General features: G+C 33.4%; 1 protein-coding gene and 1 long non-coding RNA gene across 8 annotated transcripts; both read left to right on the forward strand.

Annotated features, from left to right (window-relative positions):
* The first annotated feature begins 2,851 nt into the window (after positions 1–2,851).
* LOC130960348 (uncharacterized) lies at positions 2,852–11,431 on the forward strand. 7 transcript variants are annotated; one of them, XR_009079071.1, is made up of 4 exons: positions 2,852–3,128; positions 4,471–6,145; positions 9,591–9,645; positions 9,723–11,417. It is a non-coding gene; the product is annotated as an uncharacterized LOC130960348 (long non-coding RNA). The 7 variants fall into 7 exon arrangements; XR_009079070.1 differs by having other exon boundaries at positions 4,462–6,145; positions 9,723–11,416; XR_009079073.1 differs by lacking the exon at positions 2,852–3,128 and having other exon boundaries at positions 3,140–6,145; positions 9,723–9,869; positions 10,594–11,431.
* Positions 11,432–15,389: 3,958 nt separating this feature from the next.
* LOC130962343 (uncharacterized) lies at positions 15,390–16,381 on the forward strand. The gene is made up of 3 exons (XM_057888563.1): positions 15,390–15,744; positions 15,817–16,070; positions 16,171–16,381. The coding sequence occupies exons 2-3, from the start codon at positions 15,835–15,837 to the stop codon at positions 16,241–16,243; spliced, it is 309 nt and encodes a 102-aa protein (XP_057744546.1). The 5' UTR covers positions 15,390–15,744; positions 15,817–15,834; the 3' UTR covers positions 16,244–16,381.
* The last annotated feature ends 2,245 nt before the right edge of the window (positions 16,382–18,626 follow it).

An 18,626-nucleotide genomic window follows, 5' to 3' on the forward strand; every position in this document is an offset into this window, starting at 1 on the left:
TAGAAATGAAGAGCTTGGCAAGAGCTTTGCGTGACCACAAAACGTTCGTCAATCCAAGTACAGTAGCTCAAGATATGGCCAAGAGAAGGAGATGATGAATAGTGTCAATGGTGGACACTCTTCTCTCTCAATCTCATGCCCTCTCTCCCTCTTGTTCTGAAAATGAGCTTTCTTGGCTCATTTATGACTTTATATATGTTGAGCTTGGGTCCAATTTGGGCCTGTTTCAACCGCGTAGCGTTTTTGGTCCGTTTGCCCCAACTTTGAACCACAACTTTTAGAATTAGCGCCCGGTTCGCTATTCCAAATATTTTTCTTAAGATTTTTACTATTTTATTCTCTTTCACGCAGTACCGGACAGACTTAAGCCAGTATTGTCGGGTAATCTATCGGTAAGCATTTTTTATGCAAAACTTTTCTCAAAAGATACATTTTCCCACTTAGAAAAATCTATTGAATCTAAATCTCACCTTTATATTTAAAAAATATATTTTTTATATGTTTGAACCTATTCTGGACAATTGAATTTTTATTTTATTCTAAAATTCAGTTCTTACAACTGTCACCTTCTTCTTCTTCTTCTTCTTCGCTGCACCAACCCATTGACACCTCTTTCAATTGAGTAATTTTTTCTGTTTAAATATTTAAATTTGGTTTGGAATATTGTCTTATGAGTTGTCCTTTTCTGGATTTTGATGATTGAGTATAGATATTTACTTAAAGTATCGATTTTTATTTGAAAGAGTAATTTGGTGATTATGGGGTGCGATGGTGTTTTAATTTGTTCAAGGTAAAGTTCTTTACTTGGAATGCAAACTTGGAATTTAGTGTGAAACCAAATAGAGACAAAGTTATCTACTTGGAATGTGGACATGAAATTTAGTGTGAAACCAAATAGAGACAGGGGCAAGCTAGTGAGAGAGGGATTGTGAGAATAAGGAGAAGAAAAAGAAAGAGAGGATAGTTGTGGCAGCACAGGATTGCCGATGGTGAACAAAGAAGTAGGGGAAGAGATATGACTTCGTGGTTTTGGTTCAGTCAAAAAGAAGAAGAATGATGGCAGTGGAGTAGTACAGCAAAAGTAGAAAATAGTGATGGATGCTGGTGATGATGGTGGCCAAAAATGGTGGAGAGGAGAAAGAGAGAATGCAGAGAATGGTGGTAGATGTTGGTGATGATTAGGAGCCGGGTTGAGGTTATACTCCTCCTATTGACAGAGACTTTGATGGAAGAGCCAGAATATCTGACAGAAGTAATAGATAGAAGTCGCGATGAAATTATGCTTTTGTTAAAGGGGAAAGAGATTTTGTGAAATTGTTAGGGGTTGAGGTGAGATTTCACTCTAATTTTTTAAAATATAAAAATCCTAAATAGCTAATGGTTTATCACTCAAATGTCTACCCATTTATCTCACATGTTAGTTCAATGCAACAAAAATGTAAATTAGATCCACGCTTCTCTCTTCATTTATTATTTCTCTGAAATCCAGAATTGTAGAATTGTTGTTATGGTGTTAGTTGGTTGTGTGTGGTGAAAGATTTGCATCTCTCGATTTTTTCTCTGTTCAATCTACTCATCATATCCGTTTTTTTTCCTTGCATCTTCCGTGATGCATAACTTCTCTTCTTCACAACCGCCCTTTATTCGCCTTTTTACTTCGTGCCTCTTAGTATGTACCATGATATGTTTGGTAATTTTGTTGTTTGTTGCAAACTATCTTTGATTAATTTTTTCTTTTTCTTTATTTGGAGATTTTTTTGCCTACATCTTATTAGGCTCTTAGTTTTATGTCCTTTGTTTTGGGACTTTTCATGGCAAATTTACTTTGTACATTCTTTTTCAGCGGTTTGAATTTTAATATTTTATTGTTTATTGGTAATTTTTTTCAACCTTGCCTCCTTTTCCTCTTTTTCTCACTAATAGTAGTCTTATTTTTCCCTCAAATGATAGTTTTTATTTTTGTCCTCAAGGAGCAATTAATTGAAAATAGAGTCCTACATTTTGTTAAAATTATGGTAATTTTTTATGTTAAGTCTTTACGTTTTTTACCAGTGTTTATGTACATGTATTCTTATTAAACTGTGTATATATATTCTTATTAATCTTTATTTTTTACCGTTCATAGCAGCGAACAAAGCATAGAGCATCGTTAAAACTTGAAAGAAATTGTTTTCATGGACTTCTATATTTGTCATTATTTGATATTTTTTACAAAGCTAAATAATTTGTCCTTTTTCAGAGTAAGAAAAAAGGAAATATGTTTTAATAGCTATGCTGAGTTCAGCTGTTTCTTAAACTTCATGTCTTCTTGCAGAAGGAAAAAATAGTCGGCCAAGGCAAAAGAATAATGGATCCTTGGTAGGTATATTTTTTCTTTGATAAATCATTTTTCGCAAAAGAATGTATTATTTCTTTTATAAATGGTATAAATAGAGTTTGTAAATTGGCTATTAGAAGATTAAAGTTTATAGGATGCTGATGAATCCATATTTGACGATATATTTTGGTTTGATTTAAGTGGATTTCATCATATAAATCCACATGTATTCATCCAAATAGCATACTTTTGTGTTCTCTCCCTAAATTGAACCTAATTGTGAAAATTAAGGTACTGAAAACTGGACCGGACTTGTCGATCAAACCAGTTCAACCAAGAACCGACAATGAAAACGGTCCGGTCTACTACCATAACCGCTGATCAAGAAACCGTTTGGAAACCGTTGAACCGGCCGAGAACTGGTCGGTTGGATCGGACCGGTAATCGACCGGTTCTATGAAAACGATGTCGTTTTGTGTAAAACTTAAAAAAACCCAAATGTGAACCCCCTTTTCACCAGCATTCCATTCGTGACCCCCCCCTTCCCCATCATTCGTGAAACCCCCCTCCTTTGGAGCAAAACCCTAGCCGCTTCTTCCTCAGGTTCCTTATCGCCGCCGCCCCAAGTTCTCCGTTCTCGTCGCCTCCGCTTCTTCCTCTTTCTTGGCTCCGGAACCTAGGTAGCTTGGCTCGTCATCCACTGGCTTCTCTCTTCGTGGCTTGGAGGTTGGAGCAGCTTGCCGTTTGCTGTCGTCTCACCTATCGCCGTCGTCTCATCTCTCGTCGGTTGCCGTCCGTGTCTTCGTCGAAGGTGAGTGGTCGTGCTTTGCTTATTCCTTTTAATTTTGCTCTGGTTACTGATGGATTTGGTTACTGAATGCTTGGTTCTTCTTCTTCCTTTTAATTTCTGAAATTTTTGCTCAAATATTGTTGCTAATGTTCTTCTTCTTCTGCCTTGCTAATGCTTTGTTTAATTTAGTATTGTTTTGAACTTTTGAATTTCTACCTTGATAATGCTCTGTTTAATTTTTAAAATTTCATTCAGTGTTTAATATTTAATTTAGTGTCATCACTGCCTTACTGAATGGTGTTGCTGTTCGATAATGTACTGGTGTTGCTATTTTAGTGTTTTATAATGTACTGCTGTTTTCAGTGTTTTGTAATTACTGAATGGTGATTGTTGAGTTTAGATATGGTGTTGTTGATGATTAACTTAGTGTCACCTTTTAAATGTTTGTTCTTTGTTGCTGAATGCTACTGCTGTTTAGATATGGTTTTGTACCTGTTGATAACTTATACCGTGTTGTTTGTGCTGAGGTTTTATGTTGTTGTATACTTGTTTTTTTCACAGCTTCATGTTTTAGGAATGGTTTTTATTGGCCTCATTTTTTAAGTGTTTGTTTTTTTATATAATAATTTATTCCTATTTCATGGTATGAATCTAAATTAATTTTTCACTTAGGTAGTTGTTATGTTTATCAGCAAGCTTCCAATTTGTTTCTGTAGTACCTGCCTCTACTTTTTAATTGTTGTACAAATGAATGTGTGATATATGTTGGTTGTCTCTTCTTTTTTACCTCTTGTTGACTGTGGTAGAGTTGCTTGTTTGTTTATAGGATTTGGAGCATTTTCCAATTGAGATTAATTGGTTATGTATAACTTATTCATAACGTTCACATACTAAATCATGTTGCTGTTTCAACCTAGTTGATGTGTCATATAAGCCGAGTTTACCAGCTATTGTTATTTTAATTGCTATCCACCTGTGTATAAGAATGCTTATGGGATTATAGTCTTCTTGTCTTGGATATAAATCCTGAAATCCTAAAATGCCAATAAATTTGAAATTCTTGTTGTAATATTTTATATTTGTAAGATATTTTAAGATTTATATTATTCTATAATTATATTTTAAAATGTTTATTTATAATTTATTTATTATTTTATTCTAAAGCGGTTTTTCTGGTTGAACCACGGTTGAACTGGTTGGACCAGTAAATCAGTGAACCAGGAACTAGAACGGTTTGATGACCGGTCTGGTTCTCAAAACCTTGGTGAAAACATGCTATTTTGTGCTTAATATAATCACTTTTATCCCACTTTATTCCATTCGATGCCTTGATGGTTTTGATGAGTGATTTCAGGTGTAATAGGTTGGAATGGCTTGATGAGAGTGGAAGAGAAGCATGGAATTGGGAGAAAACAAGAAGAAATCAAAGGAGAAAAGCATTTCAGCCTGTACTCACGCACACCTTCTGTGCCCACGCACAAGGGTAAAAATTAGCACATGTGCCCATGCACAGGTCTGTGCCCACGCAGAGGAGGAAAATCAGCATGTATGCGTACGCACAAGTCCCAACGCGTGATTCATTTATTGCAAATCGCTGGGGGCGCTTTTTGGGCCTCTAGAGCCCAGTTTTGGACTTCCTAAAGCTGATTGAGTGCTATATCAAAGGGGGCCTCCAGGCCTGTGCATGGGCACACTTGTATTCAAGGCCTCTATCCGTGGCGTTTGCACACATAGTGCAAACGCACAACTCTACAATTTTGCGCACCACGCGTACACGTCCCTCACGCATACGCGTCACTTTCCATTTTCTCTCTTTCACGCGTATGCGTCGATCTCCATTTTCGCAAGCACCATGCGCACGCGTCTCCCATGTGTACACATGGGTCCCTCCCCTGTTTCACACTATTCTTTTCTTCTCTTCTCTCTACTTCTTCTCTTATTTTCTCTTCTCCTCTCTTCTTTCCCTCCTCCAACCACCATTTTCCACTATCATTCACCACCCACCGCACTTATCTTTAGTTAGTTATTTAGTTAGTTAGTTAGTTAAGTTATTTGTTTAGTTAATTAGTTTAAATTTCTGTTTTGGTGCTACGTGTTGGATAATTGAGTTGAATTGTTGATTCTGTGAGTTTGAATTATTGATATTTTTATTGCTATTTATTATTAGATATCTTCATTGAGGTCATATTTTGTTGCTTGGCATTGAGTTCTTCATGTTTAATTTTGTGCATACCAAGTACTCATAACATTGCCTTTGAGAATGCTTTTGGATTTCTAAATTGCATGTTTTGGCCACCATTTAATTTGATTCATTATCTATAGTTAGGCAATTCGTTCTTTCTGGATGCATTTTTTTGTTAGATGATGCTTGTTATGATTGATTTTTATTTAAGTCACCTATTTGATGCATTAACATTAAGAATTGTGAAATTGGATCATAAGCTTACCTAATGACACTTTTTGAGTTTTTTAAACTTTGTGGATTATGCTTGACATGTTTTCCACTTCGTGTCACTTAGGTGTTGCTGCATTATCCAATTCACAATTCTTTGATTCTTACTTGAATACTTTTATGCTCCTTTATTGCTTGTTTGTTTATCTTAACATACAAGTTTCTTTTTTAAAGTATTTCAAACACACTATATTGAGTGAAGTGCATGCTTATTTTGTCTAATTGTGACATAGCTTTCCATGCTAGTGTGTGTGTTCTAAATCGCACAACTTAGAATTCACACACTTGTTTCCTTCATGTCACAAACTTATTCACTTACTCATTTTAGTGATTATTGCCTCATTCCAACAATCCATGCTTCCTTGTTTTTGTATTTACTTGTATTTCCATCCTATTTTCTATTTTTCATAGATGATACACCATAAGCAACAAGGGAAGCGGGAAGAAGAGCACGCAACACTCGATTGATCCACTAGTTGGAGGTGGTAATCCGAAGTCGCCATATCCCCCTTGCTCACCTTTGATAGCACTGCGGACCATGCAAACCCTTAAGTATGGGGAGGTCGTCACCAATCGACAATCTTGGGTGACATACTCTAATCCCAACCACTTTCATCTTTTATCTTTCCTAGTTGTATATATTTTAGTGCTTTAATTGCATTTTTTCTTAGTTTATTGCATTTCTTTGCATACATATAATAAGCTTAGTTAATTTGATAAAATTTTTCAAAAAAAAACATTCTTAATAGGACATTGACATACTAATTGATTTGAATTGGAACTTTTGATTGAAACTTGCTTGAACCATATTGTGGAACATGTTTTTGAGCTAGAACATAAGCATGTGAGTTTTGAGCCTTATTGTGTGGTTACGTTATTTGACCACATATTTCATTCTTGTGTGTTGCTCTTCTCTATGATTGCAATCTTTGGTTTGTTTAATTCTATATGTCCATGGTTTAATGTATATTTATGCATTTATGTGATTGAGGCCATCACTTCTTTATAGCTCACTTAACTCAAATAGCCTACCATTTCATTTACCTTTGTTTGCCAGTTTGAGCCTTTTTAATCCCCTTTTGTTCTTTAGTTTTCCACATCATTAACCTTAAGCGAAAAACAACGAAATATCCGTTATTTGAATCTTTGAGTAGTTTAAGTTAGTGAGAGTGTGTGATGTTTAAGTGTGAAAAAATTTAGGAACATTGGTAAATAAAAATGTGTTTTATGCTTATTGAAAAATGTTAAAAATTTGGGTACATGCTCATGTAATATTATAGAAACCATATGCATTGATGAGTTGGTATATATATTATGTTCAAAAAAAAAAAAAAGAGAAAAAAAAAGAAAAAAAAAGAGAAATAATGAAAAGGGGACAAAATTACCCCTATGTGAAATTTAATAAGAATCAATGCATATATGATGGAATTAAATTTGATGCATGAGTGTGCATATGTAAAAGTGAGATTGTGGATAGCTAAGTTTGATATTAGAAGTTTATAGGTTGTGTGTGTGTTAGGTGATAATTTAGGCTAATCAAATATTCAAATGCAAGCTCACCTAGCCATATATACATCCTTACCTTTAACCTTGGCCGCATTACCACCTTGAAAAGACCTCATGATATTTGCATAAGTACATTAAGTATTTGTTAATTGGTTAGATGAAGAACAAACTTTAAAAACCATGATTAAAGGAGCATTGAGTGATTAAGCCCTACACACTGAGCGACTAGAGTGTATACACATCTGGTGAGGGTTTGATCTCCTTGTCACCATAAAGCACATGCAGACCATCCTTGAACTCAATAATAGTTGGGTCATGCCAGTAGATTTGTTTGTATGTCAAGTACCCCAAACCTTTGAAAAGTTCCTACAGGTCCTTCTTGTTTACGAAATCAATATCCATAGAGGAAACTTCTCTACCTTCCCGTCTAAGTAATGTAGCTTACCATTAGCTCTAACAAGCTTTCCGCCATGGTTAAACACAGGGATCACAAATACAGACATCTGCAACATTTATAACATGGATCATTAAAGTTTTACGATAATGAACAACAATGCCAACAACATTATCATCACGAAAACCACTACAAACAAATTTCATTGCCCGGAATACTCACTAGATTTCTCAACCCCTACCATTACCAAACCCTAATTAAAAACAGTGTTTATTGTTAACTACTTTATCCATTAATGATACTGATCAATACGAACGTAAAGCATTCACACCACTCATAGACATGCATGGAAAACAATTACATTCTTCAACTAACAACGTGAAAATCGAAAAAAAGAACTAACCTTTCATTACCGTCTCACACAGTCAACAACCAACTCCTCCCCACGATCGTCGCAGATTTGATTATACCACACTACCGTTCTAGCTTCGTGCAAAGGTTCTGGAGGGAAACAATGCTGGGAGATGAACAGTTAGGACTTTTTAGTGAATGACTAATAAGAAGAAGGAGATTACAGTAATTGTACCTCGAAAGTGAGGGGGGAATTTGAAGCCAACGCAACGATGTTGTTTTAGTTGCAGGGAGGGGGTTTTGAGTCCCTGCAACAAATTCTACTTACACGTGGTGACACGTGGCGCCTGCAATTGACAAGTCAGCCTCCACCTGACACGTCATCTAGGCAACCTGTTGGCAACCAGTCACAGGGTTCGAAATATCCAGTAATATTGATCGTAGAGGACCTGGTTGAGGTTTCTAGGTGACAAAGGTGCGATATGTCCCAACTCAAAATGTTCAGAGGCCGGAAAGGGTATTTACCCTTGTTTAATTGAGTTGTTATCTTACTTTCCATGCTTTTGGTAGTTGTAAATTTTATTAATTCTTGTTATTTTACCATGTTTTTCTTTTATACCTACCAAGTATTTGATAAAATGCTTGGTTGACTTTTTGTCTAATTTTTCACACTCTTAGTTGAAAAATTGGGTGTTTGAGTGAACTTGAGTTATGAATGTCCATTCTACATTGTGTTAGGATCCATTGCCGATTTAGACTATACTTGCAACGAAAGTTATTTTATCTAAATCCAAATTGGCACAACTCTCTCATCTATCAGATGCCATTGAAAGCATTGAAATTGTCTTGCACAACTTATTTAAGGGCTTGATAAAAAATAAAATGTCTTTTTTTAACATTATGACTCAATAGAATTTATTTACTGATTCTTATCTATCCAAATCATACAAAAACTTCCATCCAAATCATACAAAAGCTTCCAAATTTCAAGGGTCTCTTGAAGGTTGAAAATTTTTATATCTTTGATTTGTAAATATATAAGATTCAACTGTATTACTACAATATTCTTTTTCTAGAATTGTATGTATGTCATACCTATTTTAATCTTTTTGTTTTGGAATTTTGTGAGAAAATTGAAGCTTATTTTTTAAAATATTTAGATATGTATTTATTTTTGTGTATTTTAAATCTTGTAACCTTAGGTAGACAAATGGGACTTTAGACAAAGGAAATACTTAGTGAAGGAGAATATTTTGCTTTTCAACATTGTAAGAAGCTCAATAAATGTAAACTCTGAATAATTAGTAACTCATTAACTAATAAATTAATTATTATTTAAAAAATTTAAAAATTATATTTTAGAGTTTAATGAAGTAAAAATAATTAAAATATGAGTTTTGACACTCATTTTTACAATTTTAATCTAAACACGGGCTAATAAATTGAACCGACTGGACCAAACCCAAATCAGACCTAAGACTCAACTTGTATAAACTCCCAAATGAAGCTCTCTTCCCCAATTTTCACCTTGGATATGCTGAAGAAGAGAGAAATCACGTTAAAAACTCCAACCTCACCTCTAAAAATTCAATCATCCAAAACTTTCAATCCAAAACTCCGATTAATGAGCCGTCAGTAGTCTTGCGTTCGTCTTAGAATTCTCTACAAGATCTACCCAATAATTTGTTAAGAAAATTGAGAATTTATTATCAGTTCTTTCCTTTCATTTTTGTGATTTAGATTTTAAAAATTGAGAGATTTTGTGATTTTGATGGCTTAGGAATACTCTAGCGGTGGATAATCACTGGGTTCAGTCTAATTGATCCGTGAATAAGGTAAGAAACTATTAGACCCTTGTGAATCATTGAATTAGTGAACCCTATATTAATTATAGTGATATTGTGTGAATTAGATTGTGTTTTTGTTGATTTGGAGTTCAGTTGGACGGTTTGGAACGAAATCCGGGTGATTAAACTTGAGAAATTGACATTTGGAAGCTTGGAGTTTGCGAAAGGAGAGATTTTTGAGGTGTTTCGAGCTTAGGGAGGAATCGGACAAGGTATAATTTTGGTTTCTCGTAGTTATGTTTTTAATGTCACGTGAAAATTTGGGCTAGAAGACCTTAAGATAGGAATGAATTGAATGAATTATTGATGGATTGTGAATATGGTTTAAGATGCGTGTATAAAGGATGAATAAAATTGTATGTGTTGGATTATGACTTTGATGGGTATAAAATAATGACGATGGTTTGAGGATTTATAGTGAGTATGTAAAATTGAATTGAATGGATTGATTGAGAGATGTGAGTGTCGAATTTGTAAATGGTTTGCTATTGAAGTTGGTTGGTTTTTTTTAAAAGATTTAATATTGGAATTGGTTTGATTTTGAAATAATTTGATACTATGAATTATTTGAATGATTGAGAGGTGTTTGGTTTGGTGGTTGGGACTCTTAAAGGGCGGTAAAAGTCCAAGTTTTAGAAGAAATGTTGTCGAAATTTTTATGAAAATAGGAGGCTTCGTTTGAAGTGGCTATTTAGAAAGATTTGAATTTTTAAGGATTTTATAATTTGATTTTGAGTTATTAAGAAAAGGATTACGTTTTGAGTTTGTTTTATTTAAAAAAGAATGAATTGTGTTTTGAGTATGAATTGTTGATGAATGAAATGGGAGGTGTGATAATAAGGAATGAAGGATGATGAGAATTGATTTTTAAGTCTAATTGTTAACTGAATATTTATGAATTATAATGATAATGAGATATGTGTCACTGAGTAACAGACAGTGGCGTTGTCCATTTGCTCCGAAAAAGGGATGAGGAAGAAGAATGATGAGAACTGAGATTGATTAAGAAATTAAATGAATAAGAATGAATTGTAATGATAATGAGAATGAATTTCTGAATGTGTCTCCGGGTAAGATGCAATGGTATTATTCATTTATTCCAAGTAAGTCAATAAGCCGGGTAAGATACAATGGTGTTATCCACTTGCTCCGAGAAAGAGTTCGAGAATCTAGGTAAGATGCAAGGGTTGAGTTTTGTCGCCGCTTACTCCGAATTGAGAATTGTAACACCACCTGGGTAAGAGGCAAAGGTGAAGTTGTCCCCTGCTCCGGGTACGGGGGTAAGATGTAAGAGTTGCGGCGTTGTCTCACTTACTCTATGTTTGGTGTTCTATCCAGGGTTAGTTACCGGTTCATAACATTATCCACAAGTGTCTTATTTCTCTCTTCCATTGAATTCTCTTTACTTTGTTTGTCTCCAATTTTTGAAATTTTTTTTAGGATGATGTGCTATCTTCACTTGATTACTTTATTTATCATTTTTATATATAAAATTTTGGACTAGTTTCACAGTAAAAAAAATACTTTTTTTCATTTTCAAACACAATTGCATACGCATCTAATAAGAAAAAAAGGTTAACAAATATGCAAAACAAAATATTCAGCAAATCAAATTTAAAACGTAAAAATAAAGCATGAAATCTGACTTATATATCATAAATGAGGGAACAAGTCACTCAAAAGTCTTCGGAATCATATTTTTCATCTGATACTGTGTAATACTCTTGAAAAAAAATATACTTCTTTTGCGACATCGATTAGAATTTCATTCAAATTATTCCTTACCAAATCTATTTCACCATCATCATTAGGTATAGAAAGAACTGTTAAATTATCAAATGACTCATTTTCATAAGTAGTTTCAGCATCAATATCAACTTGATCACTTATATTAAATAAATTCCTTAAAATAGTCATCATAACATAATATTTATTTTTATCAATACATTTTACACATATAGAAGCATTGGTATACTTTATATGTCAATACAAAAGATTCTTCTTCATAGTATTTTTGGTTAAAATATACGTATGTCGAATCATAAACATCCTACCTAATTTCATACCAATCACATTTGAATAATGCAAGCTTAAAATTTTTATAATAATCTTTAAAATTTTACACAATGACACGTAATGAATGGTTAAAAAATGTGAGTCCTTCGTTCTCAACTCTTTTATTATTCCCAGGTCAATGTCTTTTTAGTTTTTACTGGTTCCTTTTTATGTTTACCTTTGTTTTTTGGTTTCTTTTTTTTACTCTTTTTCATTACGTTTGGATGATTCTTTGTGAATTGTGACTCAACTCTTATTTCTTTTCTGCTTATCTTTTGTGAGCCTTCTTTACGGGATCTAGCTATTTGTTTATTTTATTTTTTTTTAAATCTCATCGTGTTTTGTTAATCTGTTATTTATCTGGTTATTTATCTTATTTTTTTCCTTTGCTTTCATCTTAATATTAAAAAATTCTTGCAAATAATGTGCCTCTTTGCATTTTTGTACCAGTAAAAATTTTGAATTTGTTGTTTCTTATTCGTTATTTTGTTAACGTATTATTTTTTTAATTTATTATTATAGTAACTCTTTTTATCCATGTTTTCTATTTGGTATGTGGTTGAAATTTTTTTTTATTCTTTGGCTACCCTTCTTATTTAATTTTTTTATTTATTATTTTCCGATAAATTTTTTAAGTGTTTTATTACTATGTTTACGTAGTTTATTGGTTTTTTATTTCCATTTGTTTTTATATTCATGGTTGGTCTGGTTTGCTATGTTTAATTTTTTTTTCTTTTATAGTCATTTTCAGTATGCTTTTTTCAAAGAAAAAATTTAGGAGCCAGAAATTTTTGTATTTTGTGGTCTGCACTTAATTATTAAAAAAAAATAAATAATTTTTTATCATTAAATATAATTTTACACCATTAAAAATACTATTAATAACCAATTAATAATTACAAAACATAAAAGTGAGTGATTCCCTAACACTCCCCTTCTCCAAATTCCCCATGTACATGGATGCATGGGTTCTACAAGTTTGATCTTGGTGAAATAAACGTCGGTCTAACTACCCTCTTATTATTACTTTTTGCGTTTTTATTAGTTCGTTCTTTTCTTATTTAGAAATAATTTTTCTTTCAACTTCGGTTTCTCTCTCTCTCTCTATATATATATATATATATATATATATATATATATTGATTTTTGAATATCTACTATGGTTGAATATTCATGTAGTATTTTCTCAGATTTTGCATGAGTGATACATGTTCTCTCTATTTCTCTAAATAAAACTCTTCTCTCAGATTTTGCATGAGTGATACATGTTCTCTCTATTTCTCTAAATAAAACTCTTCGCATCACAATGTCTATTGTATCAGTTTGGCCTTTCATAAGTAGAAACAGAATAAAGCGTCCATAATAAAGACATTTACCGTCTATTCTTAATTCAACACATTTTTACTGTAGTGTTCGAATAGATATTCTAATTTTCTCTCGAACCATAATAATTAATTCTTTTTTTCAAATCCTTGAATTGTTTATTTCTCTTATCTTAAAATTTATTTTATGTTTTCTATGTTTATCTTTTGTTTTACATTACACACTCGTTTTTTAGGGGACCTACACCCATTATTTGGCATAGATGTTACATCCTATATATATATATATATATATATATATATATATATATATATATATATATATATTTTCTTCAATCTTTGTAGAAGATATATTACTTCCAGGAACGAATTCAGAAATATTATTATGGGGAGTCAATTATATTTGTAATATTAAAAACTTATGTAAAAAATTATATAATATAAGATGTATTACAAAAATATACCAATAGAAAATACATTTTAAAATGCGAAAAATATGTATACTTTTTACTAATGAAATAGTCGATTCTTCGTAACATAAAATTCATTGATAATAGAATATGTGTCAAATTTTTCAATAATTTTCTTTTCAATATAATTAAAAGACAAATTAGCAAGAAATTTATCTTTTATTTTGTTTCTAAATCATTTTTTACAATTTTCATAGCTAAAAAAGATCTTTCAATTATAACAGTTAAAACAGAGAGAATTAATATCAAATAAATCAAGAAAAATGGTAGAAAAAAATCCACTTTATAAAATTTGAAATATTTTGTTTAATTAAAAAATATTAATAAAAAATTATTATTACTTACTTTTTAGATATTAAAAATTATTAATATTTCAATTGAAATAGATTTTTATTTATATTAGATTAAATATTAAATAAATTTTTTTAAAAAATTAAAATTATATTTAATAATTTATTATTATTATTATTATTATTTAAATTGGGAACTCTACTCATCTCCTGTTTGTCCACCTCATATTGCGAGGAAATTTGAATATTTCACTACCAATGATATATATCTTATTGACAACATAAAAAATACAATTATTACTCTAAAACTAACCAAGACAACGAACAAGTATTTTTTATAATTAAATTATCCATTTTTCTTTCTTCTTAATTAATTAGTTACTTCTTGGTTGAATATCTTTCTTATACTTTTATACATAACACCGCACGAAAATATATTAAAAAAAAAATAAAAATACGGAGTTTGAATTTTTATTTTTAAAAAATTTTAAAAAAATCTACATATTAAAGTAGGTTTAAAAATGTATCTAAAAATTAGTCCTTTTAAAATGAATTCTCCCTAAATACTTAATATATATGAGATTTTAATTTACATATAAATTAATTTAAAAAATACTTAAAATTAGAGATTTTTTAATAAATAATGTTGTTCTAACACCTAACTAATTTTTTTTAAAAAGTCGTATTTGATGAAACTCGTATGTACGACTTAGAAGGAGATCTTTCATATCTTTCGAGATCCACTCTACAATATGAGACCAAAAAGCCAAATAAATCATTTTAGTCCTCAAAAGTTATAAAAAAATAAATAAATTATTTCTTTCACGTTCATGGCACGTAAGGGTGGCAATGGGTAGGATAGGGTAGGATTTGAAGCCAACCCGAACCCTATCTGCAGATTGAAATTTTTATATAAACTCAACCCTACCTTATCCACGGGTTGAGAATATCTCAACCCTAACCCTACCCGTTCTCAATTCGCGGGTATCCAACTCTATCCACGGGTTACAAAAAAGATAAAAAATTATTATATAACTTCATGATAATTTAAAATAGAGCTGACTTTTATGTAAAAAAAAATATTATATTATCAATTAATGATCTTTTTTTAGTGACTAAGGATCTTTTACATTTAGTGAGAGTTGTTTGGTTCAACATCCACTTGAAACATATTTTTATATAAATATATAAAATATACATATATAGAATGCGGGTTGATCGAATAGGATTGAGACTCAACCCACACCCTACTCGATCCGCACGAGAACCCAACCCGCACTCTACCTTACCCATTGCGAATCAGATTGACAACCCTACCCAATTAAGTGGAGTTAAATTAGGTACTCGCAAGTAGGATACATGTTGCCACACCTAAATTGTCACGACGAGATACTATACAAAAAAAATCACAAAATCCAATCTAATTTATACTAATCGATTAGTATTGCATTATCAATTCCGACACCAATGACAAAAAAAAGTAATAGCAGCAACAAGCAATAAGGTAGTCTAGCAAAAAGACTTGCAAGGACTAGTGTAAAGAGAATATTTTGGAGTGATAAGTGAAAAAGTTCGCTGTTCCAATTATTAATATATTAAGAAATACTCATTAAAAATATTTATTATTTTACATACAATTTCGTTGTTAATGCTCACTTAAAAAGATATACATATTTTTCATCAGGTATTTCTCATAACTAAACTATCCATTTTCCATTCTCCTTAATTAATTTGCTGAGTTAATACTCAAAATCGTCCCCGAAAGATACCTCGATCTCCATATTAATCCCCGAAAGATAAAGTTAATCAAAAGAGTCCCCAAAAGTTACACGAGTTAATCACGTTTGTCCTTCCATTAACTCCGTTGGTGACCTGGCTAACTGTTGCTGATGTGTGTGGTTAGCTTCCAACATGGAAGATGCCCACGTGTAATGACCTGTTGCTGACAGGGTAAGTTTGAGAAAACAGCTCAAATTAGTCCCTAAGTGTTTGAAACCTAATCCTAAATTCCACGATAAATAGGTCGCCTTCATCAATCAGATGGCCATATACCTGGGTTCGTGTTCAAATTGGTGGTTTCGGGCGACGATGGAGGTCGGAAATGGAGGCCGTGGTGGCGGTGTGTCGTTGTTCTCGAACGGCAATAATGGTTCCAACGCCTCAATGCGAAGCAGGAGGAAACCCCATGAGGAATCATGTTTCTGTGGGTTGAAGGCTGCGATAAGAAAGTCTGGGACAGCGGAGAACCCAGATAGACTATTTCGTGCATGTCCAAGGTACCGGGTGAGTGTTGTGTAAGATTTTAAGGGTTTTTGATGTTGTTTTGTGTGTTGGGATTTTGTTTAGTTTTTTATTTTCTGATTTCTGAATTATCAGAAGGGCAGTCACTGCAACTACTTTAAATGGGTTGAGGATGATGAGTATGAAGGGATGGGCCAAGGTGGAATGAGGAAAGATTATGCGGCTGAGCTGCAGGTTGATAGTGACTGTGATGAATGGAGGTTGAAGGTGGCATGGAGACTGGGCAGCTTGGAAGCTGAAGTAAAAGCATTGAAAATGTTAATAGTTTTTCTGTTTGTGGTAGTTGTGCTTAATGTGAGTGTTTGTAGTTTGTTGTGTCGTTCCAAGTAAAGCAAATTCCAAACACTTGATGGTGTAATGAGATGAATCCATTGAATGCGAATAGATGTTTCATTTGGTTGTTTTATATGAAGACAACACAAACCAATTGAAAGGTTCCAAACCAATTCGGTTGACTATTAAAGTAACATTTACTAAGGAATGGACATAATCAGTAGTGAAAGTAGTGTTAAACATTGAGTAGTCAAAGTACTAATAAATATTCAGTTGCCATAGAAGGCTAGATGTCACATTTTCTTAAGGACCAAAAGGTTTAACATAGGAAACAGACCACATCAAAGTCATAAGCTTTTACATGAGGATACATAACCTAAAAAGTATCCTAGACCAAAATAAAAGGGCATGGTACAACTTGTATTGACATAGATAACCAAAATGTAGATAATGTAACTCCAATTGCCCTGTGCAAAATAACAGAAAGTATCCTCACACAAAAAACCAATTCAACCACAATACAATTCAACACTAATCAAAGTCATTTATCAGTCTTTCTTGGGGGCTTGAAGGCGGGAGTAGGAACGAAGGTCATAAAGTCGGCCAGTTTTTTAACAGTGGCTGAACTAGTCCCCTTAATTGTCTCAGCAGAGATACCGACTGGTGTGGCTACAGTAGCTTTAGGAGACGACTGAATTCTGGCTTTCCCTTTAATGACCTTTAACTTCGATGGCCTAGCAGCGAGTTGTTCCTACACAAATTAATGGTACATCTAGATTTAGATTTACCTTATTAAATAAATGAGAGTTATGAAATAACAAATGTTCAAAATGAATCACATGTGGCAGATTACCTGTTGTGTTTCTTGGGTTGGTGGTATACTATCACACTGGCTAACATCAATTACTGTCGGAGTCTGTGTTGGTGATGGGGCTGGATTAGGTTCAGCTGGGACAGTGGTTGCTTCAGGGGCAGCCCCTTCTGCAGCAGGGGCAACCAGAGCTAGTTGCAGCTGCAGCTGCCTAGCATGCTCTTCAGCTTCGGTAGCTTTCTTCTTTGCACAGCTTCGCTTGTTGTGTCCTATCTCACTGCAATACATGCATCTGATAGGGTTGTATTTCCTCTTCGTCTTTTTTTTTGTCCCAGTGGGTTGTTCCTCTTTGTCTCTTCTCCTTTTCTTGGTTGGTCTTCCAGGCGTTGCCTTAAATGGTGGTGGGACGGGTGCTGGGTGTGGAGTTTTTTCCCACAGATCCTGACCTTTCACTGGATTCACATTGAAGCCATAAGTCTTCCTGTACGCTTCCATCTTCAACCATTCGTGACAATAGTCTTCAGCACGTTTGTCATTCTTATCCTGTATAGCTGAGATTGCATGCATACACGACATCCCTTACATAGAGAAACCAGCCATTATTTTAAACTCGTGCATAAAATTAAATTATAGTAACTAAATGTTGAATTTGTTACCTGTTAGTTGCCAAAAATGACAGCTGCATGTATGCTTTCCAAGGTCAACCACCATATTGGTTGGCCAGCCATGAACTTCATACAGTTCTTCTTTTTCATCACCAGACCATTGAGGAGCCCAGTGGCTAGACAACGCTGTCATGGCTTCAAGTCTGCTCTGCTGAACAGGGGGGAGAATCCCTTCATAATTCTCTAGCTTCTTCCGATTGTCAACAATACTCTTCATGATGATTCTTCTTACTTCCTCAGCTAATGTCAGAATTGGCTTGCCCCTATCATGCTTGATTTTTGCGTTGAAGGACTCGCAAGCATTGTTGCATATGTTATCCACCTTTGGCAGTTCACTGAAGTGGGCCTTTGTCCATGCATCTTTTGGCCACTTCTCCAAATATTCCCATGCTTTTTGATTAATGAGCTTCACTCTGTTCATGTTTCTGTTGAATTCAACTGTTGTCCTAGACCGAGCACATTCCCAAACCATATCCTTCAGTTCAGTACTAGACCACTGTTTTGAGAAATTGCGCCATAAATGCCAGACGCAGAATCGATGGTGTACCCTGGGAAATACTTCCTGAACAGCTGGTATTAACCCCTGCAAGTTGAAAGAGACACGACAAGATAACATGTCAAATTCGTCCCTAAGATAACTTCATTAAATCAAATACATCCCTCAATGTTATGTTATTAAATCAAAATAGTCCCAGTATTGTCTTATCAGAATCAATAAAGTGCTCACCTTCTGCATGTCTGAAATGAAGCACCATTTGTTCTCCCTGTAGTCTCCCAGGTCA

Source organism: Arachis stenosperma, chromosome 2 (assembly GCF_014773155.1).
Source record: "Arachis stenosperma cultivar V10309 chromosome 2, arast.V10309.gnm1.PFL2, whole genome shotgun sequence".
In the NCBI taxonomy this organism is placed as follows: Eukaryota; Viridiplantae; Streptophyta; class Magnoliopsida; order Fabales; family Fabaceae; genus Arachis; species Arachis stenosperma.

Bases quoted from the DNA above. Each gene is read 5' to 3' on its own strand.
- LOC130962343 (XM_057888563.1), top strand. From the start codon at position 15,835: ATGGCCATATACCTGGGTTCGTGTTCAAATTGGTGGTTTCGGGCGACG. The intron at 16,071-16,170 runs GTACCGGGTGAG...CTGAATTATCAG, and splicing joins CTATTTCGTGCATGTCCAAG to AAGGGCAGTCACTGCAACTA.